The sequence below is a fragment of the Hylobates moloch genome, unplaced genomic scaffold, assembly GCF_009828535.3.
Source record: "Hylobates moloch isolate HMO894 unplaced genomic scaffold, HMol_V3 SCAFFOLD_9, whole genome shotgun sequence".
In the NCBI taxonomy this organism is placed as follows: Eukaryota; Metazoa; Chordata; class Mammalia; order Primates; family Hylobatidae; genus Hylobates; species Hylobates moloch.
This window is the reverse complement of record NW_026652284.1, coordinates 24497028-24522372: the sequence shown is the minus strand read 5'-3', so window position 1 is coordinate 24522372 and position 25345 is coordinate 24497028. Positions and strand designations below refer to the sequence as shown.

The window sequence follows — 25345 nt, the reverse complement described above, 5'->3', positions numbered from 1 at the left end:
AGCAAATAAACCAGACACAAAAGTCACAATTGTATGCAATTGTATGATTTTTTTTTTGAGACAGTTTCATGCTTGTTGCCCAGGCTGGAGCACAATGGCGCGATCTCGGCTCACTGGAACCTCCGCCTCCTGGGTTCAAGCAATTCTCCTGCCTCAGCCTCCCGAGTAGCTGGGATTACAAGCCATGGCTCCCAGCTGTTTAACTTTTTTTTTTTTTCTCCTCCAGAGACAGGGTCTTGCTCTGTCACCCAGGCCGGAGTGCTGTGGCACAGTCATAGCTCACTGCATCCTCAAACTCCTGGGGCTTAAGTGATCCTCCCACCTCTGTCTCCCGAGTAGGTGGGACTACAGGCACATGACACTGCACTCTGCTAATTTTAAAATTTTTCGGTAGCTACGAAGTCTCACTTTGTTGCCTAGGCAGGTTTCAAACTTCTGACTTCAAGCAGTTCTCTTCCCTTGACCTTCTGAAGTGCTGGGATTACAGGCACTCGGCCTCTGTTTAGTTTTTTGAGGAACTGCCCGTCTGTTTTCCACAGTGACTGTACCATTATATATATATATATATATGTATTTTGAGACGGAGTCTCGCTCTGTCACCCAGGCTGGAGTGCGGTGGCGCGATCTCGGCTCACTGCAAGCTCCGCCTCCCGGGTTCACGTCATTCTCCTGCCTCAGCCTCTCCGAGTAGCTGGGACTACAGGCGCCCGCCACCACGCCCGGCTAATTTTTTTGTATTTTTAGTAGAGACGGGGTTTCACCGTGGTCTCGGTCTCCTGACCTCGTGATCCGCCCGCCTCGGCCTCCCAAAGTGCTGGGATTACAAGCGGGAGCCACCGCGCCCGGCCGCCATTTTATATTTCTATCAGCAATGTATAAGGGTTCCAATTTGTCTGCAATCTCGCTAACATTTGTGTTTTTTTTCTGTTTTGGTTTCTTTTGTGCAATTGTAGTCATCCTAGTAGGTGTGAAATGGTATCTCGTCGTGGTTTCCACTTGCATTTTCCTGACGGTTAATGATGGTGAGCATCTTCTTATGAACTTATTGACTAATTGTATATCTTCTTCAGAGAAATGTCTATTCAGATCCTTTGCCCATTTTTAAATTTGTTTATTTGTCTTTTATTATTGAGTTGCGAGAGTTATTTTTATATTCTGAATACAAGTTTCTTATCAGGTATGATTTGAAAATATTTTATCTCATTCTGTGGGTTGTCTTTTCACATTCTTTTTCAAAAAATGATTTATTTAGGTGAAATTAATATAACTTAAAAGCAATCATTTTAGGGCTGGGCAAGGTGGTTCATGCCTGTAATCCCAGCACTTTGGGAGACCAAGGCAGGAGGATTGCTTGAGCTCAGGAGTTTAAGATCAGCCTGGGTAACATAGCAAGACCTTGTTTCTACTAAAAATAATAAAAAAAAAATTACCCTGGTGTGGTGGTGCATGCCTACAGTCCCAGCTACTCAGGAGGCTGAGGTGGGAGAATTGCTTGAGCCCAGGAGGTTGAGGCTGCAGGCAGCCATGATTGTGCCACTGCACTCCAGCCTGGGTGACAAAGGGAGACCCCATCTCAAAAAAAAAAAAAACAAAATTAGCCAGGCACAGTGGCTCAAGCCTGTAATCCCAGCACTTTGGGAGACTGAGGCGGGAGGATCACCTGAGGTCGGGAGTTCGAGACCAGGCTGACCAACGTGGAGAAACCCTATCTTTACTAAAAATATAAAATTAACTGGGCGTGGTGGCGCATGCCTGTAATCCCAGCTATTTGGGAGGTTGAGGCAGGAGAATCGCTTGAACCCAGGAGGCGGAGGTTCCAGTGAGCCGAGATCGCGCCATTGCACTCCAGCCTGAGCAACAAGAGTGAAACTCTGTCTCAAAAAAAAAAAAAAAAAAAAAAAATCATAGAATTGCATACAATTGTGACTTTCTGTGTCTGGTTTATTTGCTTTCGCATAATGTTTTGGAGTTTCTCCACACTGCAGCATGTATCAATACTTTATTCCTGTTTATGGATGAATATTCCATTTTATGTATGCAATACAATTTATCCATTCATCTGTTGATGGACATGTGGGCTGTTTCTACCTTTTGGGCTGTTTCAAATAATGTTGCTATGAACATGAATGCATATGTGCTTGTTTGAGTACCTGTTTCCAATTTTGGGTATATACTAGAAGTGGAATATGCTAATTGTTTACCTTTGAGGAACCACCAAACTGTTTTGCCATAGCTCCTGGACCATTTTGCATTTCCACCAACAATGAGAGTTCCAGTTTCTCTACATCCTTGCCAACAACACTTGCCTTTTCTTCTTCTTCAAGACAGAGTCTCTGTTGCCCAGTGCAATGATGCAATCTCAGCTCACTGCAACCTCCGCCTCCTGGGTTTAAGCAATTCTCCTGCCTCCGCCTCCCAAGTAGCTGGTATTACAGGCGCATGCCACCACACCCAGCTAATTTTTTGTATGTTTAGCAGAGACGGGGTTTCACCGTGTTGGCCAGGCTGGTCTCGAACTCCTGACCTCGTGATCCACCTGCCTTGGCCTCCCAAAGTGCTAAGATTGCAGGGGTGAGCCACCACACCTGGCCGCCAACAACATTTGTTATTTTCCTGTATTTTATTTGTTTATTTATTTTATTTATTTGTTTGTTTTTGAGATGGAGTCTCGTTCAGTGAGCCACCATGCCTAGCCTATTTTATTTTATTTGTATTAAAAAATATATATACAGCTATCCTACACTTCCTTTGATTGAATCTTATGAAGCACAAAGGCTTTTAATTCTGGTGAAATCCAATTTTCCTACTTTATTTTTTGTTGCTTGTGCTTTTTGTGTTGTATCTAAGAAAGCTTTGTCTAACCCAAGGTCAGAATGGTTTGCTCCCATATTTTCTCCTAAGAGTTTTGGAGTTTTAGCTCTTACATTTAGGTATACGATGCATTTTGAGTTTAGTTTTGTATATGATAAGAGAAACCGATACAACTTTCTTTTTCTGTGTGTGATAGGGTCTTGCTTTGTTGCCCAGGCTGGAGTGCAGTGGCCCAACCACAGCTCACTGCAGCCTTGACCTCCCAGGCCCAAGTGATCCTCCCATCTCAGCTTCCCAAGTAGCTGGGAGTACAAACGCGCACCACCATGCCCAGCTAATTTTTGTATTTTTTTTTTTTGTAGAGAAGAGGTTTTGCCATGTTATCCAGGCTGGTCTCAAACTCCTGAGATCCTTCTGCCTCAGCCTCCCAAAGTGCTGGAATTACACGCATGAGCCACTGCACCCAGCCAGGGATACAACTCTTTTTGTATGTAGGTATTCTGTTTTCTCAGCACCATTTGTTGGTTTTGTATCCTGCAAACTTGCATTCGTTTCAATAGGTTTCTGTGGATTCCTCAGGATTTTCTTTCTTTCTTTCTTTTTTTTTTGAGACGGAGTTTCACTCTTGTTGCTCAGGCTGGAGTGTAATGGCGTGATCTCAGCTCACTGCAACCTCTGCCTCCCGGGTTCAAGTGATTCTTCTGCCTCAGCCTCCCAAGTAGTTGGGATTACAGGCACCCGCCACCATGCCCGGTAAATTTTTGTATTTTTATTGCCATGTTGGCCAGGCTGGTCTTGAATTCCTGACCTCAGGTGATCCACCCGCCTCAGCCTCCCAAAGTGCTGGGATTACAGGCATGAGCCACCGAGCCCGGCCTCGTCAGGATTTTCTATGTACAAGGTTATGTCCTCTGTATATACAAACAGTTTTACCTCTTAATTTCTAATCTGGGTGCCTTTTTTTTTTCTTTTTTTTTTTTTTTTTTTGCCTAGTAGCCCTGGCTAGAACCTTTAGGACAGTGTTGTATAGAAGTGGTAAGGGTGGCCGGGTGCGGTGGCTCACGCTTGTAATCCCAGCACTTTGGGAGGCCGAGGCGGGCGGATCACGAGGTCGGGAGATCGAGACCACGGTGAAACCCCGTCTCTACTAAAAATACAAAAAATTAGCCGGGAGTGGTGGTGGGCGCCTGTAGTCCCAGCTACTCGGAGAGGCTGAGGCAGGAGAATGGCGTGAACCCGGGAGGCGGAGCTTGCAGTGAGCCGAGATTGCGCCACTGCACTCCAGCCTGGGCGATAGAGCGAGACTCCGTCTCAAAAAAAAAAAAAAAAAAATTAGCCGGGCATAGTGGCGGGCGCCTGTAGTCCCAGCTACTCGGAGAGGCTAAGGCAGGAGAATGGCATGAACCCGGGAGGCGGAGCTTGCAGTGAGCCGAGATTGTGTCACTGCACTCCAGCCTGGGTGACAGAGCAAGACTCCGTCTCAAAAAAAAAACAACAAAAAAAAAGAAGTGGTAAGGGTGGATATGGTCTCATTCCTGATCTGAAGAGGAAAACAACTCACCTTTCATCCTAAATTCAATCTTAGCTGTGTGCTTTTTGTAGAAGCCTTTTATCAGGGTGAGGAAGTTCCCTATTCCTAGTTTGGTGAGTCGTTTTTTTTTTTGAAACAGAGTTTCACTCTTGTTATCCTGGCTGGAGTGCAATGGCACGATCTCAGCTCACCCCGCAACCTCCTCCTCCCGGGTTCAAGCGATTTTCCTGCCTCAGCCTCCCGAGTAGCTGGGATTACAGGCATGCATCACCATGCCCAGCTAATTTTGTATTTTGAGTAGTGACGGGGTTTCTCCATGTTGGTCAGGCAGGTCTTGAACTCCTGACCTCAGGTGATCTACCGACCTCGACCTCCCAAAGTCATGGGATTACAGGCGTGAGCCACTGCACCCGGCCTGGTGAGTGTATTTTATCCCAAAAAGGAATAGTGGATTTCGTCAAATCATTTTCCTGCACCTATTGAGATGATCATGTCCTTTATTCCACTGCCATAGTGTATTATAGTAATTGATTTTTGCATGTTAAACCATTTCTGGGATAAAACTCACTCACTCATGATGTATAACCCTTTTTATATGTTGTTGAGTTCTGCTTGCTCCTATTTTGTTGTGGATTTTTGTATTTGTGCTCACAAGAGATATTAGTCTGTAGTTTTCTTATGATCTTTGTTTTTTTTTTTTTTTAATTTTTAAATTTTTTTTGTAGAGATGGATTTCACCATGTTGCCCAGGCTGGTCTTGAACTCCTGAGCTCAAGCGATCTTCCTGCCTCAGCCTCCCAAAGTGCTGGGATTACAGGTATGATCCACTGCAGGAAGCCTGTCATTGTTTTTTGATATCAGGGTAGTATCGGTCTCATAGGATGAGTTGGGAAATGTTCTCTCCTCTTCTATTTTTTGGAAGAGTTTGTGAAGATTTGACATTGCTTATTTAAGTGTTTAGTGAAAACAATCAAGGTCGTAGCTTTGGAGACAGCTAGAAATGTGGAAAGGCCTTGGGCTCTGGGACCTTGGGCAGAGGCTGCTGAATCTGATACACAGACCAATTCTGATTGGCATACATATTACTTTAAGACATGGGAGAGCCAGGTGCAGTGGCTCACGCCTGTAATCCCAGCACCTTGGGAAGCTGAGGTGGGTGGATCACCTGAGGTCAGGAGTTTGAGACCAGCCTGGCCAACATGGCAAAACCCCGTCTCTACTAAAAATAGAAAAATCAGCTGGGCGTAGTGGCACATGCCTGTCTTCCCAGCTACTCGGGAGGCTGAGGCAGGAGAATCTCTTGAACCCGGGAGACGGAGATCATCAAGCTTCAGATGATCATGCAGCAAAGGCTCCAGCCAGTTCCAGGTGAAGACACCACCCCTGGCCATTAAGAAGCTACCCTGCCTCCACTAGGTGAGAGTTCCATGATCCCCAATAGGGAGATCACGCCACCGCACTCCAGCCTGGGTGACAGAGCAAGACTCAGTCTCAAAAAAAAAAAAAAAAAGACATTGGAGCCATTCTTTTAAAAAATATGGAGCTTTCACATGCAACTCCTGATTTCCAGATTCTCTGGAAAAGTTGGAAGCCAACACTGGCCCCTGATTATTCTGAGTAGTGGCTGGTCTTTAAGAATGGACCATGCTGTCTGGTTTGCCTCAGTCCCAACCCTTCCCTGTTGGATCCTTGAAACCAAGACTGAGTGTCAGGAAACAATTTTATCACAATTATTCTTGGATCACTTTATGTTAACTACATGGCCACTGTAGGCATTTGAGTTGGTACTACCTGGTATACCCTTGCTGAGTCTTGTCTGCTCATCCATAAAATGGAGACATTAAAAACTCTTACCTTGGAGAGTTTTTTTTTTGTTTTTTGTTTTTTTTTGAGATAAAGTTTCACTCTGTTGCCCAGGCTGGAGTGCAGTGGCACAATCACGGCTCACTGCAGCCTTGACCTCCAGGGCTCAAGCAATTCTCCTGCCTCAGCCTCTCAGGTAGCTGGAACTACAGGCCCATGCCATCATGCCTCGTTGTTTTTTTGTAGGGAAGGGGTCTTGCTATGTTGCCCGGGCTGGTCTCAACCTCCTGGGTTCAAGCTATCCTCCCACCTTGGCCTCTCAAAGTGTTTGGATTACAGGTGTGAGCCACCATGCCTGGCCACCTTGGAGAATTTTGCGGAAGATTAAATAAGATGATCATAAAGAGATTTGACATATAGGAGGCATTGAGTAAATTTACCTCCTGCTTTTTCCTGGCTGCATAGTATTCTGATGCATGGATGTACATAATATGTAGCTTTCCTCTAATGGTAGACATATAGGTGGGCTTTAATTTTGCCCTGTTCCACACCAGGCTGGAAGGGACATACATGTACATTGTGGCAGTTTTGCATAGTGGCTCAGAGTACATTAGCTCTGCTGGATTTGAATCCAAGCAAGGTGACCTCTTGTCTCCTATTCTCTTGGAATGGTTGAGATGAGAGGATAAGTGGCATGACCTTGGATATCATTTGAAGACACATCTGCAATTTTACCCACAGAAGGATTGGAAGGTCACAGATGGGTGCAGGGGAAGAGGCAAGAGTGTCTGTAGGCCCCTTCTGCAAATGTAAGAGCAGGCACGCCTTAACTCAAGATCTCTTCCCCACCTTGGGGTGTGAAGCCAAGGGCCAACTCAAATGCATCCGACAGACTGATAGCTGGGCTGTCTGGGGAGATAAGCAAGTGGGTGTCAGGCAAAGGGAGGGAGGTGTCAACCACAGAGCAGAGCCAGGCAAGAGCCCTGTCAGCCCCACCCTCAGCTCTGCCTGTGGAGGCACACCCCACACAGCTGCTTAACCTCTAAGCCAGTGATGTCCCAGGTCCCTTCCTGACCTGGAGTCCTTACCTGGTGCCCCTCAAAAGTGTCCATGTGACAGAGGTCCTGGACCCATGTGCTGAGCTGACTGGGAAGTCAACTGGCTGGCCTCAAGGTTGGAGGTGGCAATGGATGTGGGTTGAAGAAGTTTTTAAGGTTTTCAGGGAGGAAGTGGGGCTTCTGGCTGTGGTTCCGTTGTCTCCCTTTCTTAGTGCATGAGTCAGCCAACCCCACCCCCAGTTCTACTCTGCTCCTCCAGCCCATACCCTCCTAATAATAAGCTCGGGTGTACATTACTTTCCATTTCACAACATCCAGCAAGCTTCTTGATAGCCGGACTGTAATTCCAAGGTCTGAGTCATATTTCTATGGGCTGTATTCCCAGAAAATAGTCCAATGCCTGACACATAGCTGGTAATTAATAAATATGTGAATTACTTTGGGAGGCTGTTTGAGGGCAGGAGTTTGAGACTAGCCTGGTCAGCCATGTCTCTACCAAAAAACAACAAGAAAGAAAGAAAGAGAGAGAGAGAGAGAGAGAGAAAGAAAGAAAGAAAGAAAGAAAGAAAGAAAGAAAGAAAGAAAGAAAAAAGAAAGAAAGAAAGAAAGAAAGAAAGAAAGAAAGAAAGAAAGAAAAGAAAAGAAAGAAGGAAGAAAGGAAGGAAGGAAAGAAAGAAAGGGCAAATAAATATGTGAATGAATGACGTTCCTGCAGGGTACCAGATGCTAATTCTGCAGCTCATTTCAAGATGGCCTCTGTTTGTCTTAATTTTTCTGGGAGCCCCTTCTACCAAACAGATTTGTGGCCCTTTTTACTTCTTCAAATGCCTGGAAAGTCTTCCCTAAGCTCTCCCTCACCTCTGGGACTTGCAACCTCAACTTGGGTCATGTGTTTCTTTTAAAATTGTGTATCTTTAAGATCTACAACATGATGTTTTGATACATATGCGCACAGTAAAGTGATTACTACAGTCAAGCAATTTAACACATCCATCACCTCACAGTTACCTTTTGTGTGTGTGTGTGTGCATGCGTGTGTGTGTGTGTGTGTGTGTGTGGTAAAAGTACCTAAAATTACTCTTTTAGCAAATGTCTACTATATAATATTACTAACTATAATCCTCATGCTGTATGTTACAGCTCTAGACTTATTCATTCTAAGTAACTGCAACTTTGTACCCTTTGACCTTCATCTCCCATTTCCCTTACACCCCAGGATCCTGCCCGTGGTAAAGACCTTTCTACTCTGTTTCTATGCTTTCCACTTTGGGGTCATGTGGTGTTTTTTGCTTTTTTTTTTTTTTTGAGACTGAATTTTGCTCTTGTCTCCCAGGTTGGAGTGCAATGGCACAATCTCAGCTCACTGCAACCTCCACCTCCTAGGTTCAAGTGATTCTCCTGCCTCATCCTCTCAAGTAGCTGGGATTACAGGCACCCACCACCATGCCCGACTAATTTTTGTATTTTTAGTAGAGACAAGGTTTCACCGTGTTGGCTAGGCTGGTCTCGAACTCCTGACCTCAGGTGATCCACCCGCCTGGGACTCCCAAAGTGCTGGGATTACAGATGTGAGCCACGCCCAGCCAGGTCATCTGATCTCGAGTGAGTCATTTTCCTTATCTGAGTGTCAGTTTTCTTGCCTCTAAAATGGGAATAATGGCATTCATGTCCCAGAGTCACTCTGCTCATCCAGTGAGACAAAGGGTGTGGAATGGCTTTGCATGGTTCCTGGCATATAATGAGGGCTCACATGCCAAGAGCTATTATTATTGTGGTGTGTGGATGGCGTAGGGGAAGACTGCATTGAATGAGAGCAATGATCCCCAACCAGGGAAGGGTCAATAAATAAAGCAAGAAAACTAAATGCAGTTAATCTCTCCAATTGTGCTGCCCAAATTCCGATCTTCCAAAATGGGTCAGGAATAACCATCACAATTTTAACACTTAGGAAGCTGACTTGCAGACGCTTGCCTAACTAGGTAAAGGGTAATGTACAATATCAATAGTCACCCACATTTGTCAAGTGCTTGCTTTGGGCCAGGCACCATCCTAAGGGCTTTACATGGATTACCTTGAGGAAACCTGGAAATAATTCTATGAGGCAAGTGCTATTATTATCCCCATTTGACAGATGAGGAAAGATGCACAGAGAGGTTAAGTGATTTGCCATAAAGTTACCCAGTTGGGATTAAATCCAGCAGAGCTCATATTCTTAACCACTCCGCATATTGACTGTCTGGAGGTCTCTTCCAGCCTTGTGTAGAAAGGGGAAAATTGGATCCCACCCATATGTCCACCAATAGGGGAATGCTACATATTAAGCACAACCCTGCAATGGAACATTATATAGTCAGGAAAAAGCAAGAGGCAGATAGGTATGTTCAGGGCATGAAATGATGCCCACAATGGATTATTAGAAAACCGAGAAGAAACGGGGCACAGTGGCTCACACCTGTAATCCAGCACTTTGGGAGGCCGTGGTGGGTGGATCACTTGAGGTCAGGAGTTTGAGACCAGCCTGGCCAATGTGCTGAAACCCCGTCTCTACTAAAAATACAAAAAAATTAGCTGGGCTTGGTGGCGCATGCCTGTAGTCCCAGCTTGAGCAGAAGAATTGCTTGAACCCAAGAGGCAGAGGTTGCCAGTGAGCCAACATCACACCACTGCACTCCAGCCTGGGAGGCAGAGTGAGATTCAGTCTCAAAAAATCAATATATTCCCATGTTTGCATAAAACACAATTTAGCCTTTGAGCCCCTATGCTCAGGCCCACTCCAACACTGTGGAGTGTACTTTATTTTCAATAAATCCCTTCATTTCTTCCTTGCTTTGTTTCTGCTTTTTGTCCAATTCTTTGTTCAAGATGCCAAGAACCTGGACACCCCCCACCAGTGACATATTTTGGCGAGCCATCCTGGAGGAAGAGTCAAGCAGGATCCCTGGGGCCGATCAGGGAGAGACAGCCCAGAAACCTGGCATACCAGCAAAAGGAGACCATCAAGCTTCAGATGATCATGCAACAAAGGCTCCAGCCAATCCAGGTGAAGACACCACCCCTGGCCATCAAGAAGCTACCCTGCCTCCACTAGACAGAACAGGGTGAGAGTTCCGTGATCCCCAATAGGTAGGGACTACGCCCCAGGCCAGCATGAAGCAGTTGCAGGAAAAAGACCATCGGTCCCTCTGCCTCCCATGAAGATTTGTGTCCCTCTGCCTCCCATGAAGATTTATGGGGACCACAATCACATCTCTTAGTGGGGAGATGAGGCAGGAAAATAGGGTCTGGAGGCAGGAAACATAAGGCCAATTCACACTTCAGCTCTGACAGGAACTATCTTCTCCCTGAGTAAATGACTTTGTAACTTTACTTCATTCTCTTCATTTACACAGGGCGTAGCACAAGTAGAAGGTATTTAAACTCTCAAAAACTCTGTAATGGGGTCTTTGAGCCCCTATGCTCAGGCCTGCCCCCACACTGCAGAGTGTACCTTCATTTTCAGTAAGTCGCTTCATTCCTTAGGAAAAAAAAAAAAAGCAATTAAAAAAATCAATTTACCTGTTTGTTGGTTCATAGAAGAATGTCTGGAAGGGTAAACGCTAAACAGTCCACATTGACCACTGGGAAGTTGCGAAGGAGGAGGAGCTTCCATTTTTTGTTTTTACATTTTCTGTTGTTTGAAATGTTTACCACTAGTATGTATTATTTTGCAACTAACGAAAGGAAGAAGAAAGTGTGCAGTGAGCACCAGGAGCCCGAGGACCCAGCCCCTCCAGCTCTTGTCCCTTACTGTGGAGGTACCTCCTCTCCAGAGGCCTCCCGAACGCGCCCCTTGCACCTGGAGTCAGCTCCCTACTTCCCCTCTGTCCGCACTTCCCAAACCCACTCTGGTGATCACGGGCTTTCCTTGGCTTGGGTCTCTGGTCTGGGTCAAGGCATCTGCTCAGGTTCCTCAGTTAGAAGACCGTGGTCCTCCCTTTGTGCTACCTCCCCAGGGCATGTGGGACAAAGTGACATCATATTTAGGCCTGTGACATCACAGTTAGGCCTGCGACATCACAGGGCGTGGAGGCTGACAGGACAGATGATCTGGGAGACGAGAGCAAGGAAGGCTTGGCAGGCAGAGGCTGCTCCACGTGGGAAGCTGAGGGAGTCTGTCCTCAGCCCACCTCCTGGGACACTTCCTAGCCAAGCCAGGGAGCTTTCAGGATTGGAGACCTGGAAATCTCCAAGGCCCTTTCCTTTTTTATTTTTTTCTAACAGAGAGGTTGTGCAAAGTGTTCTGACAGCTGGGAGCAGAGTGTGATGCCAGGAGGGGGCAGAGCTGGCAGATGGAACCCAAAGGTGTGTGGGGAAGGGCCCTGGAGGGGAGGAAACTTCACTCGGTGCCCCCCTCACTTCCCTGTGATTCCCAGCAAGACAGCAGGGGAGGTGGGCTTGTGGCCTGGGGGTGTGAGAGGGCTCTTGCTTTTGGGGAGTAGAGTTTTGGTGAACTAAGCCCCTCCATTAAGCTGAAGGATACTGAGGGGGCCACTGAGGAGGTGGGGGAAGGACTGGGTACAGCATGTGGGGAGACAGAGTGAGAAAGAAAGAAATGAGGGGGTGGCTTTCGTAGTGGGGGAAGCTGACATGGCCAAGAGATGGCAGAGTCTGAGGTTTACCACTAAAGAGCTCTTGGCTACTTGGGTGACTCTGGATGAGTTGCTAATAATAAAATCCACCACACAGGCTTATTGCGAAGACTAAATGAGATAAAGTTTATGAAGCCCCTAGCACAGTGCCAGACACGGCAAGAAAGCTGTTTGTAAAGGTGGCTATTTACTCTGCTCCTTGGACAATTCCAGCTGGAACCCTGTTACTTTATCTTCTATTCTGGGCATGTATAATGCAGAATTATCAGTTGTAAGCTACAAAAACCATTTCAGGAGGAGTTAAGCAGAAGGAATTTGTTTAAAATATGTTAGAAAAGCTCACAGGAGGTCTGAGGAGGCCGGAGAGCGAGGCTTGGAGAACAAGATGGATCAAGGGAGGCTGGAAGTAGACAGGACCATGGCCAAATATCACACCCCAGGACCAGCCCTGCACAGACTCTGCAGCCTCCCCTGAACCCCCTTCTTTCCTCCACTGCCCTGGAAGCCGGATGTGGTACCATAGCCTTTGTTGCAGAGAAGAGTTTCCACAGACCTGCCACCTCAGGACCAGTGGCTTTTTTTATTGTATTTTATTTTATTTTGAGATGGAGTCTCACTCTGTTGCCCAGCCTGGAGTGTAGCAGAGCCATCTCGGCTCACTGCAACCTCCGCCTCCCTGGTTCAAGCAATTCTCCTGCCTCAGTCTCCCAAGTAGCTGGAAATACAGGCACGTGCCACCACACTTGGCTAGTTTTTGTATTTTTGTAGAGATGGGGTTCCACCATGTTGGCCAGGCTGGTCTTGAACTCCTGACCTCAAGTGATCTGCCCGCCTCGGCCTCCCAAAATCCTGGGATTACAGGTGTGAGCCACCGCGCTCAGCCAGCGGCACTAGCTTCTGACATGCTAGTCTACTGGGCTGGGGTGGAGATTAATGGCTGGTTGGGGCTTCTGCACCCTGGACCAGACTCATGCACACCAGAATTTGTATGAGGCCGCAGGGGTTATGCCTCTTCTCATGCTCACAAGACTCGGCTTGGCTAGAAAGTGGCCCAGGAGGTGGGCTGAGGACAGACTCCCTCAGCTTCCCACGTGGAGCAGCCTCTGCCTGCCAAGCCTTCCTTTCTCTCATCTCCCAGATCATCTGTCTTGTCAGCCTCCACGCCCTGTGATGTCACAGGCCTAAATGTGATGTCACTTTGTCCCACATGCCCTGGGGAGGTAGCACAAAGGGAGGACCACGGTCTTCTGAGGAACCTGAGCAGATGCCTTGACCCAGACCAGAGACCCAAGCCAAGGAAAGCCCGTGATCACCAGAGTGGGTTTGGGAAGTGGGGATAGCGGGGAAGTAGTTTTTATTTTTTTCTAACAGAGAGGTTGTGCAAAGTGTTCTGAGAGTTGGGAGCAGAGTGTGATGCCAGGAGGGGGCAGAGCTGGCAGATGGAAGCCAAAGGTGTGTGGGTCACCCCTTCTGGGTGGGGACATCTGATCCACCTAGTCCATGTGTGCCTGCATGAAGTGCTGGGGAGGGAGGTGGGAACTAAGTATTTGGCCATTTTGGCTTTTATTTTTTATTTTTTATTTTTATTTTTTTGAGACAGAGTCTGGCTCTGTCCCCCAGGCTGGAGTGCAGTGGCACAATCTCGGCTCACTGCAAGCTCCGCCTCCCGGGTTCACGCCATTCTCCTGCCTCAGCCTCTCCGAGTAGCTGGGACTACAGGCGCCCGCCACCATGCCTGGCTAATTTTTTGTATTTTTAGTAGAGACGGGGTTTCACCGTGGTCTCGATCTCCTGACCTCGTGATTCACCCGCCTCGGCCTCCCAAAGTGCTGGGATTACAAGCGTGAGCCACCGCGCCCGGCCCCCATTTTGGCTTTTATAATGGGAGGTAGCTTTTGCCTCCCTCAAGACTCATGTAGGGGAAAAGTTTCAGAGGCTGCACATCCAAACAAACCTGACAAATGTCTACATGGAAAACCAAAATGAGTAGACAGAGGTCCCTGTCCTTGAGATGCTCACATGTTGGCATCAGTTATGTGGGGGATAAGTCACAGCCCTAGGGGCTGAGCTGGCAGAGAAACCCCAGGAACATGCCCCAGCCCATGGTGCACAGCCTGAGATGTCCCTGTATGTTCTGGGACACCAGGGTGGCGTGGCTGGGGTGGAGATTGATGGCTGGTTGGGGCTTTTGCACCCCGGGCCAGACTGACGCACACCAGAATTTGTGTGAGGCCGCAGGGATGATGCCTCTTCTCACGCTCACAAGAATAATGACATTGCTCAGGCTAAAAAGCCACCTTCTGGCCTATGAGCCCTCCCTTTTTGTATCTAGACATGTCTTTTCCTTATTTATTTATGTTTTTTTGAGACAGGGTCTCGCTCTGTCACCCAGGCCGGAGTGCAGTGGCATGATCTCAGCTCACTGCGGTCTCGACCTCCCTGGCTCAAGTGATCCTCCCACTTCAGCCTCCTGAGTAGCTGGGACAACAGGCATGCGCCACCATGCCTGGCTAATTTTTGTATTTTTTGTAGAGATGGTGTTTCACCATGTTAGCCAGGCTGGTCTTGAACTCCTGGGCTCAAGCAGTTGGCCCACCTCAGCCTCCCAAAGTGCTGGGATTACAGATGTGAGCCACCACACCTGGCCTAGTCATGCCTTACACCCATTTTGCTATGTCTATTTTTTTTTTTTTTTTTAAAGAGACAGGGTCTTTCTCTGTCACCCAGGCTAGAGTGCAGTGGCGATATCCTAGTTCACTGCAGCCTTATATTCCTGGGCTCAAGTGATCCTCCTGCCTCAGCCTCCTGAGTAGCTGGGACCAGAGGTGCAAGTCACCATGCCCAGCTAAGTTTTGTATTTTTTGTAGAGATGAGGTCTTGCTTTGTTGCCCAGGCCGATCTCAAACTCCTGGGCTCAAGGGATGGGTCTGCCTCGGTCTCCTGAAGTGCTGGGATTACAGATGTGAGCCACTTCACCTGGCCATGTACTTGAATTATCTTTTGCCTCTTGGGGCCTCTAGATTAGAGGATAGAACTTTCCAGGGTCAGGAGACCTGAGATGGGACTTGGAGGAGGAAAGCGTGTTTGCTGTATCTCTGTGAGATCAGCTGCCTGCTCTGTTCTCTGTCTCATTCCATATCCTTCTTTTTTTTTTTTTTTTTTTTTTTTTTTTTTTTGAGACGGAGTCTTGCTCTGTCCCCCAGGCTGGAGTGCAGTGGCGCGATCTCGGCTCACTGCAAGCCCTGCCTCCCAGGTTCATGCCATTCTCCTGCCTCAGCCTCCCGAGTAGCTGGGACTACAGGCGCCCGCCAACACGCCCGGCTAATTTTTTGTATTTTTAGTAGAGACGGGGTTTCACCGTGTTAGCCAGGATGGTCTCGATCTCCTGACCTCGTGATCCGCCCGCCTCGGCCTCCCAAAGTGCTGGGATTACAGGCTTGAGCCACCACGCCCGGCTCATTCCATATCCTTCTATGTTGCCTGTTCTTGTCTCTGCCTGTTCCTGTCCCTACCTGTCACCATCACTGTCTCCCTGTCATCATCAATACCTGTCTTCATCTCAGCTTGGCTCCCCTCCACAGAAGGCCCCCCTGTCCAGCCTTTGAGCCCTCCTCTGTCCTCCTGTCCAGCCATCTGGGTACTTTGAGAACAGAAATAACAGCCCGCCCGCCTCACACACACATCTTGAAATTCCAGTAGCCCCAGTTCACTGCAATCCACACCAGCAGGTTGTCCTCCAGAGTTGCCACAGGTAGGCAAAGCTGAGTGGATAGTGCCCCCTTGTCAGACCTTGCAGGGCCCCCAGGCCTGCCTGCCCCCACTTCCTATCTGTGGCAACTTCAAATGTAACACCTTCCTGCCATCTCTCACTCCCACTGGGGCCTCAGCCACAGGCAGCTGTGGTCTGGCTGCCCACCTCCTTCCTTCCCAGCCAGGAGCACTGCTGCAGCACGGGGTGGAGAGCTCCACAGCCAGCAGCCCTTCGGGGGGCCACGGTATTTGCTTTGAGACCTGAAGCAGCATTGAGAGGAGTGAGGAAAGAGGGAAAGGAGAAGGGGTTTTGGAGGGCTGAGACACTGGAGTGAGGGTTTTAGGGTTTGAGGGGCATTTGGGATTCAAAGGGTGGTCCCTGAGGGGATGGGGAAGGGGTCTTGGGGCATTCGCTGGGCTGAAGTGATCCCTGTGCTGTGTGGCCTCAGGTGGAAGATGGCAGAGAAGCCTGGTGCTGGGTGAGCAGACAGCTGGGCACTCGCATCTCTCTGTCAGGCCAGTCGGGCATCCGGGGGCTTGGTCCACTCATTTAGGCTTTATTCCTGGTGAGAGCACTGAGCTGGGCAGCCTGGGTGACAGGACACTGAGGTGTCCTCAGCTGTCCAGAAGAGCTGTCTAGGTGAGCTAGCATGCAGGGTTCCCCTTGGTGGGAGGCCTCTGGTTGGTAGAGTCAGGGACCCCTCTCAGCACAGAAGGGGGTGGCTTCTCTGTAGCCCTGAAGAATCTGGAATGTTCCCTCAGATCTCTGCACTTATTTGGAAGTAACCTCCATGAGGGCCTCCTTTCCTCTCAAGAGAGCTCTGCTCTTCACTTCCAATTGGCAAATCTCCATTGATTGATGGATTGATTGATTGAGACAGGGTCTTGCTCTGTCCTCTCCCAGGCTAGAGTGTAGTGGTGTGATCTCAGCTCACTGCAGCCACAACCTTCCAGGCTCAAGCAATCTTCCCACCTTGGCCTCTCAAGTAGCTGGGACCACAGGCACAGGCTACTACACCCAGCTAATTTATTTATTTATTTTTGAACCGAGTCTCACTCTGTTGCCCAGACTGGAGTGCAGTTACGTGATCTCGGCTCACTGCAACCTCTGCCTCTTGGGTTCAAGCGATTCTCGTGCCTCAGCCTCCCTAGTAGCTGGGACTACAGTTTTTTTTTTTTTTTTTTTTTTTTTTGAGACAAAGTCTTGCTCTGTCGCCCAGGCTGGAATGCAGTGGCGCAATCTTGGCTCACTGCAACCTCTGCCTCCTGGGTTCAAGCGATTCTCCTGCCTCAGCCTCCTGAGTAGCTGGGATTACAGGCGTGCACCACCACACACGGCTAATTTTTGTAGTTTTAGTAGAGATGAGGTTTCACCATATTGGTCAGGCTGGTCTTGAACTCCCGACCTCAGGTGATCCGCCCGCCTCAGCCTCCCAAAGTGCTGGGATTATAGGCATGAGCCACCACGCCTGGCCTAATTTTTGTATTTTTAGTAGAGACGGGGTTTCACCATGTTAGCCAGGCTGGTCTCGAACTCCTGAACTCAGGTGATCCACCTGCCTGGGCCTTCCTTTTTTTTTTAGAAGGAGTCTCATTCTGTTGCCCAGGCTGGAATGCAGTGGCACGATCTTGGCTCACTGCAAGCTCCACCTCCCAGGTTCAAGTGATTCTCGTGCCTTGGCCTCCTGAGTGGCTGGGATTATAGGTGTGCAACACCACGCCCGGCTAATTTTTGTATTTTTAGTAGAGACAGGGTTTCACCATGTTGCCCAGGTTGGTCTTGTACTCCCGACATCAGGTGATCCAACCGCCTTGGACTCCCAAAGTGCTGGGATTACAGGCCTGAGCCACCCCGCCCACCATATTTTTTATTTTGTAGAGATGGGGGTCTCACTATGTTGACCAGGCTGGTCTAGAACTCCTGGCCTCAAAAGATCCTCCCATCTCAGCCTCCCAAAGTGCTGGGATTACAGGCTTGAGCCACGGCACCTGGCCAATCTCTATTTAATCTCCCCACACCTACCAGGAGAGCATCACCGGCTTCTAAATGTCAACACTGAGAGAATCCTTACACATCAACTAGACCAACCTTCCCATTTTGCAGATAGGGAAACTGAGTCCAGGAAGGGACGTGAATAGCTTGTGGCCACACAGCATGTTAACGGGAGAGCCAGTCCTAGAACTCAGACTCCTGTTTGGAGGACCTTCACAGCTTACCTCTAACTCACCTGTTTCCCAGCAGGTAATGGGGATATGAAGGAAGAACCAGCTGCACAATTGGGTTGTTACCATAGGCCCATGGCCCTGGGAGGTACAGGGGGCTCCCTGTCCCCCAGCCTGGGCTTCCAGCTCTTCCGAGGTGACCAGGTAAGGTAGAATCCCAGCCTTACCTTTGTGGGTATTCTGCTTATAGTACGAGGTTACATTACAAGGAAAAAGGGGAATGGCTGAAGGGACCTAGACCTCCTTCCCCTTCCTGCACACCCCCTAGCCCAGGCACATCATAGGCATGTTCCTTTGAGGAGCCAGACACCCTCTCCCCATGCCTCAGGGGCCCAGACTCTCCTGTGGGGAAGAAGAAGCAGAAGCCTCATGCAGCAGGCTTGGCTGCTATGACCATGGCCTTGGGCCTTAGTGAGCGGGGGCTCAGGGCCGTCTTGTGGAGTTTATAGTCTTTGATGGGGATTTTCTTTGTGCTCCGTTTGGTGCCATTCAAATTACAGTGATGGTCTGAGATACACTGGGGACCAGGGTGGTCAGAGGTACATGGGTAGAAGGAGAGAGAACAGGGCTAGAGAGGGCCCTGGGGACAGGAGAAAGGCAATCTCGTGGTGGGTGGGAAAATCCTGGGGGAAAGAGATCTTTGGATGAGGGAAGAGATGTCATTTGAGTGACAGATATGGAGTGTGGTGGCTGTTTTAGCTTATTCTCCCTTTTGGAAAACAAAATAGGGGTGGGGGCCATCTAAGGGACCCAGGGAGTCCCAGTCACCAGCCCCCAAGCCCCTTGCCCCTGCCCTCCAGGTCTTCTCAGCCTGCAGACCACTTCCAGACACGGTGGATGCTCATGGCCCATCCTGTGCCAGCTGGCTGTGTCCCTTGCCCTTGGCACCGGGCAGGTCTGCACTGCTGGCCTGCCTACAGGACCTGGACCTGAACCTGTGCACCCCACAGCTGGCACCCCTGGGCACAGCCCTGCAGGGCCTCCAAGAGGACGCCTTGAGCATGAGTAAGCCCAGGGCACCGGGCTGCACCTGCGCCTGGCAGAGGCTGGAGGGTGGGGGGCACTGCTAGGTTTGGGGATGGGTGGTGGAGAGGATGCTCTGTCACTGATGAAGACAGAACTTAGGCATACTTTACTTCCACATTTTGGCCTTGGAGTTCTGGCCTGAGGGTGCAGGGGGCTTTTGAGTGGTGATACCTGAGCCAGAGAAGCTGGGCACTAGCTTCTCAGGCATGTGTGTGGGAGCTGTTGTAGGTATAGCCAAGGTCATGGGGGTTGGGGATGGTGCTTTGTCTACTTAGAGAGGTGTTTTTTGTTTGTTTGTTTTTGAGACAGAGTCTCGTTCTGTCGCCCAGGCTGGAGTGCAATGGCATGATCTCCAGTCACTGCAACCTCTGCCTCCCAGGTTCAAGCGATTCTCCTGCCTCAGCCTCTCAGAGTAGCTGGGATTATAGGTGTGTGCCACCACCCCCGGCTAATTTTTGTATTTTTAGTAAAGACAGGGTTTTGCCATGTTGGCCAGGCTGGTCTCGAACTCCCGACCTCAGGCGATCCACCTGCCTCGGCAACCCAAAGTGCTGGAATTATAGATGTGAGTCACAGCGCCCAGCCCTAGAGGGATCTTATAAAAGCACTGGGGGCCAGGCACGGTGGCTCATGCCTGTAATCCCAGCACTTTGGGAGGCTGAGGTGGGTGGATCACAAGGTCAGGAGATCGAGACCATCCTGGCTAACCCGGTGAAACCCTGTCTCTACTAAAAATACAAAAAATTAGCTGGGCATGGTGGCGGACGCCTGTAGTCCCATCTACTTGGGAGGCTGAGGCAGCAGAATGGCGTGAACCTGGGAGGCGGAGCTTGCAGTGAGCCAAGATTGCGCCACTGCACTCCAGCCTGGGCGACAGAGAGAGACTCCGTCTCAAAAAAAAAAGCACTGGGCTGAGAGTCAGGGAATTGGGGTTGGAGTCTCGGTTCTGCTCTTTCTATTTCTATGGACTTGGACACAACACCGAGGTCTGGTTTCTTCATCCACAAAAGTGGGATCTCATCTCTGCCTGGGTTCTAGGTTTGTTGTAACACACCATTTCCTTATGTGACGATGACCTCCTGGAAGGCAAGGACTCTCTTGCTGTGTCCTTTATTTCTAGGACCCCAGCACAGAGCACAGAGTGAAACAGCTCAGTGAGATTGGTTGAGTAAATAAATAAGGATCCAACCAGAAGACAACTTGCTTTTTTTTGAGATAGGCTGGAGTGCAAGGATGCAATGATGCCTCACTGCAGCCTCCAACTCCTGGGCTCAAGCAATCCTCTCTCCTCAGCCTCCTGAGTAGTTGGGACTACTACAGACACATGCCACAAACACCCAGCTAATTTTCTTTCTTTCTTTTTTTTTTTTTTTGAAATAGAATTTCACTTTTGTTGCCCAGGCTGTGGCTCACCACAACCTCTGCCTCCTGGGTTCAAGCGATTCTCCTGCCTTAGCCTCCCAAGTAGCTGGGATTACAGGCATGTGCTACCATGCCCAGATAATTTTGTATTTTCAGTAGAGACGGGGTTTCTCCATGTTGGTCAGGCTGGTCTCGAGCTCCCAACCTCAGGTGATCTTCCCGCCTTGGCCTCCCAAAGTGCTGGGAGTACAGGCATGAGCCTCCGTGCCCAGCCTTAATTTTCGTATTGTTTTGTAGAGGTGGGATTTTGCTTTGTTGCCCAGGCTGGTCTCAAGTTCCTGGGCTTAAGCAATCCTCCTGCCTCGGCCTCCCAAAGCACTGGGATTACAGGCATGAGCCACTGCACCTGGCTGACGGTTTACTTTTTAACAGATTTTTTATTTTAGTACTCTTTATCTAGAATATCACTGTTTGGTAGAACTCCCTGCAATAATGGGAACATTCTATACCTGTGCTGTCCAATACCATACCTGCTGAGCACTGTACATGTGACTGGTGCAACTGAGAACTTCATTTTTTATTAGAATCATTGTAATTAATGTAAATTTAGTCACGTGTCCAGTGGCTGCCATTTTGTATACAGCAGATCTAGCCTCACCCTTATGTGATCTTATCCGTGCCCATGGCGCCTGGATTTATGTCTCCAGTTCAGACCCCTCCTTTAAACTCCAGCCCAATTTATCCATCTGCCCACTTGGCTTCTCAACCTGGGTGTCTAATAGGGACCTTGAACTGCTTTCTCCCCCTGAAATTGTTCAGCGCTACAGAAATGCTAGCAGGCTCACAGGCTGGAGGTCTTTCTCAGCCCCGAGCGGGGCAGGTTTGATGGAGTACAGAACTTCACCCCAGACTGTGGGGATCTGACCGCCTTCCTTTTCCTGCTTAGAGCACAAGCCACCAGGGCTGCACGCCAGCTCCACCGATGACAAGAAACTCACAGTCAAGTACCCACGGAACAAGGACAAGCTGGGAAAACAGCCAGAAAGAGCTGGCGAGGGGGTCCCCTGCCCAGCCTTCTCTCCTCATGACAGCTCTTCTCCACCACCGCTGCAGAACAGAAAGAGCCCCAGCCCCTTGGCTTTCTGCCCCTGTCCCCTTGCCAACTCCATCTCCAAGGAGCTCCCATGTCTCCTCCACACCTTCTACCCTGGATATCCACTTCTCCTGCCTCCACCCCACCTGTTCACCTATGGGGCCCTACCTTCTGACCAATGTCCCCACCTCCTCATGCTGCCCCAAGACACCTCCTACCCCACCATGGCTATGCCTAGCCTGCTGATGATGGTCAACGAGCCGGGGCACCCCAGCGCTCGGTGGGAGACCCTGCTTCCCTACCCAGGGGCCTTCCAAGCCTCTGGCCAAGCCCTGCCTTCCCAGGCCCGAAATCCAGGTGCTGGAGCTGCCTCAACCGACTCCCCAGGCCTGGAGCGTGGTGGCATGGCATCTCCAGCAAAGCGGGTCCCGCTGAGTTCCCAGACAGGCACTGCAGCTTTGCCTTACCCGCTGAAAAAGAAGAATGGCAAAATCCTGTACGACTGCAACGTATGTGGCAAGAGCTTTGGGCAGCTCTCCAATCTCAAGGTACCTGCCTTCTGGGCTCTGCTGCTCCGCTCGACATCCTTCAGGGCCCCCCATGTACCCCAGTCAGCTTCTAGAAGCAGGGACCTCAAAGCTAGAAGGCACTCCTGGGCAACCTCTAGGGCCAAGTGACCTTGGATGGTTCATTTGGGTGGAGATAGAGGATAAGACAGCCACCAAAGTCCTCACCACCCTAGAGGACTGCCTATGAGATCCTCTCATTTAGGTTAAAATGGGGGAGACTGAGGCTTTTATTTTTTTATTTTTTATTTTTTTTGAGACGGAGTCTCGCTCTGTCACCCAGGCTGGAGTGCAGTGGCGCGATCTCGGCTCACTGCAAGCTCTGCCTCCCGGGTTCACGCCATTCTCCTGCCTCAGCCTCTCCGAGTAGCTGGGACTACAGGCGCCTGCCACTACGCCTGGCTAATTTTTTGTATTTTTAGTGGAGACAGGGTTTCACCGTGGTCTGGATCTCCTGACCTCGTGATCCGCCCGCCTCGGCCTCCCAAAGTGCTGGGATTAGAAGCGTGAGCCACCGCGCCCGGCCTGAGACTGAGGCTTTTAATGGGCAGCGTTTGCCTAAGATTACCCTGATTTAACGGTAGTGTTAGGTTTAGTCTCTATGTTTGCTGTGGGCAAAGAAAGCCCTTTCCTGGACAACCATCCTTTCTGGACTCCCAGTTAAGCTTCTTCTTTTTTTGGGGGGGGGGCAGTCGGATGAGGGAATGGGTAGATTTTGGTGAGTCTAGACCACAGTCCGATGACCAACCTTTTTCAAGTGGGATCCCACAAATCTGCGCGACCGCCGATGCGATTGGCCTCACCATCCGCATCGCCCACCAGGGGGCGCCCAGGGGGCGCATCTCAGTGCGTTAGCAAAGGCCGGAAACTGCGCTCGCTGGCTAGTTCTGAAGTTGAGGGCACATTGTGGTTATGTGGAGAAGCCCTACTGGATCCTGCAGGGCAGGAGTTCTTAAACTTTCATGAGCCTCAGACCACCTGGAGAGCTAGTAAACATGCAGATTCCTAGAGTTTTTGCGATCCTCCCACCTCAGCCTCCAGAGTAGCTCCCAACCCCAGAGTTATCTTTTTTTTTTTTTTTTTCCATATGGAGTCTCATTCTGTCGCCCATGCTGGCCTCAAACTCCTGGGCTTAAGGGATTCTCCCACTTCATCCTCCCCAGTAGCTTGGACCACAGGCGCACGCCACCACACCTCGTTAATTTTCAAATTTTTTGTGCATACGGGGTCCCAATGTGTTTCTCAGGCTGGTATTGAACTCCTGGGCTCCATTGATCCTCCCTCCTCGGCCTCCCAAAATGCTGGGATTACAGCCATGAGCGTATGCCGAGCCCTCCCAGAGTTTTTGATTCAGCAGGTCTGGGGCTGGACTTGACAACCTGCATTTCTAACATGCTCCCAAAGTGTGATACCAGCGCTGCTGGTCTGTGAACCACATTTTGAATGGCAGTGCTCCACAATATACCTGGGGTACCTCTTACCCCTGGCCTTCTGGCCACTGCCATCTCCCCTACAGGGCAGCAGAAAGAGTAGAGTATCCTGGGGATGATGGGCCCTGAGGGAGATGACGGGGTCGGGGGGAGCGGGAAGTGGGCAGAGATTTGTAGAGGACCTCAGGCCCTGCTGGGGGTGCTGGGCAGTTGGCAGCATTTCTCCCGCATCTGACTCAGGTCCACCTGCGTGTGCACAGTGGAGAGCGTCCATTCCAGTGTGCCTTGTGCCAGAAGAGCTTCACCCAACTTGCCCACCTGCAGAAGCACCACCTGGTGCACACTGGGGAGCGGCCCCACAAGTGCTCGGTGAGACCCTCCTCCCCCTCCTCTGTACTCCTATAGGCTGGCAAGGAGTTTTAGGCCCTTGGAGGGATGGCACCTGCAGCCTCCATTCCCCAGTCCTCCTGAGCAAGTGGAGATGGGAAGGGGGAGTGAAAATTGAAAATAACCCCTCTCAGCCTGGAATAGGTGATACTGAAGGTCACTGCAAAGGCCTGCAGGAGGGAGAGAACAATGAAGTTGGAGGTCATGGAGAGTGGATGTATACCCACTATCTACCTCCCTGAGTTGTTGGAGGAGTTAATGCTATAGTGTACCCAGAGTATCCAAGTAGGAAAACTATTAGCTTGATGTCAGCTCCCTCCTTCTGTGAGCCTGGCCACATCCCTCGGGAAATCAGAAGGGCAGGGGTTCTTTCCCATTTTACAGGGCCAGAAATGAAAACAGTCCTATGATTATGAGTCCGGGCTGCAAAGTCGGGCCACCTGTGTTCAAATCCTAGCTCTGCCTCCAACTTGCTGTGTGACCTTTGGCTAGTGGCTTCACTCCTCTGAGACTGTGCTTTCTTACTGTAATATAGGACTTGTACTAGTACTTAGTCATGCTTCCCTAGGGTTCTGGGGAAGACTAGATGAAACCAACTGCAGGCATGTGGCAGCCCCCTGTAAATGTTTTGTGTTTTTTTTTTGAGACAGAGTCTCGCTCTGTCGCCCAGGCTGGAGTGCAGTGGCGCAATCTCGGCTCACTGCAAGCTCCGCCTCCCGGATTCACGCCATTCTCCTGCCTCAGCCTCTCTGAGTAGCTGGGACTACAGGCGCCCACCACCACGCCTGGCTAATTTTTTTGTATTTTTAGTAGAGACGGGGTTTCACCGTGGTCTCAATCTCCTGACCTCGTGATCCGCCCGCCTCGGCCTCGCAAAGTGCTGGGATTACAAGCGTGAGCCACTGCGCCCGGCCTGCCCCCTGTAAATGTTAATTACAATCCACTGAAGCTGCAGCTTCACACTTAAGAGTTCTATGTGATTATCTCATTCAGTCCACCATATCTATGAAGCTAGGTATTAATAACCAATGTTACCAACGAGGAGAGGAAGGCTAAGAGAGGAGAAGTTACTTTTACAGGGTCGCACATGGAGTAAAAGGACACTAATCCAAGTTGGCCTGGTTCTAATATGCTAGATACTGTGGGTCCCAGGGAGAAATCACTGGAAAAGCTTCCAGGCCTAGAGAGAAAGAAAGGTGGGTCATGGGTATTTCCAAGATGAGGAGAGGGAGTAGAACGCCTGAGCCAGCCCAGAGGACAAAGCTGATGCCAGTGCTCGTTCCCTTCAGGTGTGCCACAAGCGCTTCAGCAGCTCCAGTAACCTCAAGACCCACCTGCGCCTGCACTCGGGGGCCCGGCCCTTCCAGTGCAGCCTCTGCCGGAGTCGCTTCACCCAGCACATCCACCTGAAGCTGCACCACCGGCTACACGCCCCACAGCCCTGTGGCCTGGTGCACACCCAGCTGCCCCTGGCCTCTCGGGCCTGCCTTGCCCAATGGCACCAGGGGGCACTAGATCTTATGGCGGTGGCATCTGAGAAACACATGGGCTGTGACATAGATGAGGTCAAAGTGTCCTCCACATCCCAGGGGAAAGAGCAGTGCGCCTGAGCAGTGCCGGGACTCCCCGGTGATGGGGCGGGACCAGGACAATTAAAAATGTTTCTTCTCTCATGCA

The 25345-nt window shown here is 49.9% G+C and overlaps 1 protein-coding gene and 1 long non-coding RNA gene across 6 annotated transcripts in view; one reads left to right on the top strand and one right to left on the bottom strand.

The window, feature by feature from the left end:
• The window catches only part of LOC131384283 (uncharacterized), a 21042-nt gene extending 9875 nt beyond the window's left edge, over positions 1-11167 (bottom strand). Inside the window, exons 1-2 of the long non-coding RNA XR_009214964.1 lie at positions 11087-11167; positions 10759-10913 (exon numbers count right to left, since the gene is read on the bottom strand). This is a non-coding gene — a long non-coding RNA (uncharacterized LOC131384283). The remainder of the gene's footprint in view (positions 1-10758; positions 10914-11086) is intronic.
• Positions 10220-25345, top strand: ZNF683 (zinc finger protein 683). Of its 5 annotated transcripts, none has more exons than XM_058444475.1 (6): positions 10220-10243; positions 17821-17948; positions 18605-18809; positions 21139-21833; positions 23522-23650; positions 24958-25345. In XM_058444475.1, exons 2-6 carry the CDS (start codon positions 17835-17837, stop codon positions 25276-25278), a joined length of 1464 nt encoding a protein of 487 aa, XP_058300458.1. In that variant the 5' UTR covers positions 10220-10243; positions 17821-17834; the 3' UTR covers positions 25279-25345. The 5 variants fall into 5 exon arrangements, with proteins under 5 accessions (XP_058300458.1, XP_058300457.1, XP_058300456.1 ...); XM_058444474.1 differs by lacking the exon at positions 10220-10243 and adding an exon at positions 11312-11544 and having other exon boundaries at positions 17824-17948; XM_058444473.1 differs by lacking the exon at positions 10220-10243 and adding an exon at positions 11312-11544.

Coding starts and splice junctions, on each gene's coding strand:
- ZNF683 (XM_058444473.1), top strand. Junction 17,949..18,604: donor AGCTCTTCCGAGGTGACCAG/GTAAGGTAGAAT, acceptor CCTGCCCTCCAG/GTCTTCTCAGCCTGCAGACC. Junction 21,834..23,521: donor GGCAGCTCTCCAATCTCAAG/GTACCTGCCTTC, acceptor CATCTGACTCAG/GTCCACCTGCGTGTGCACAG.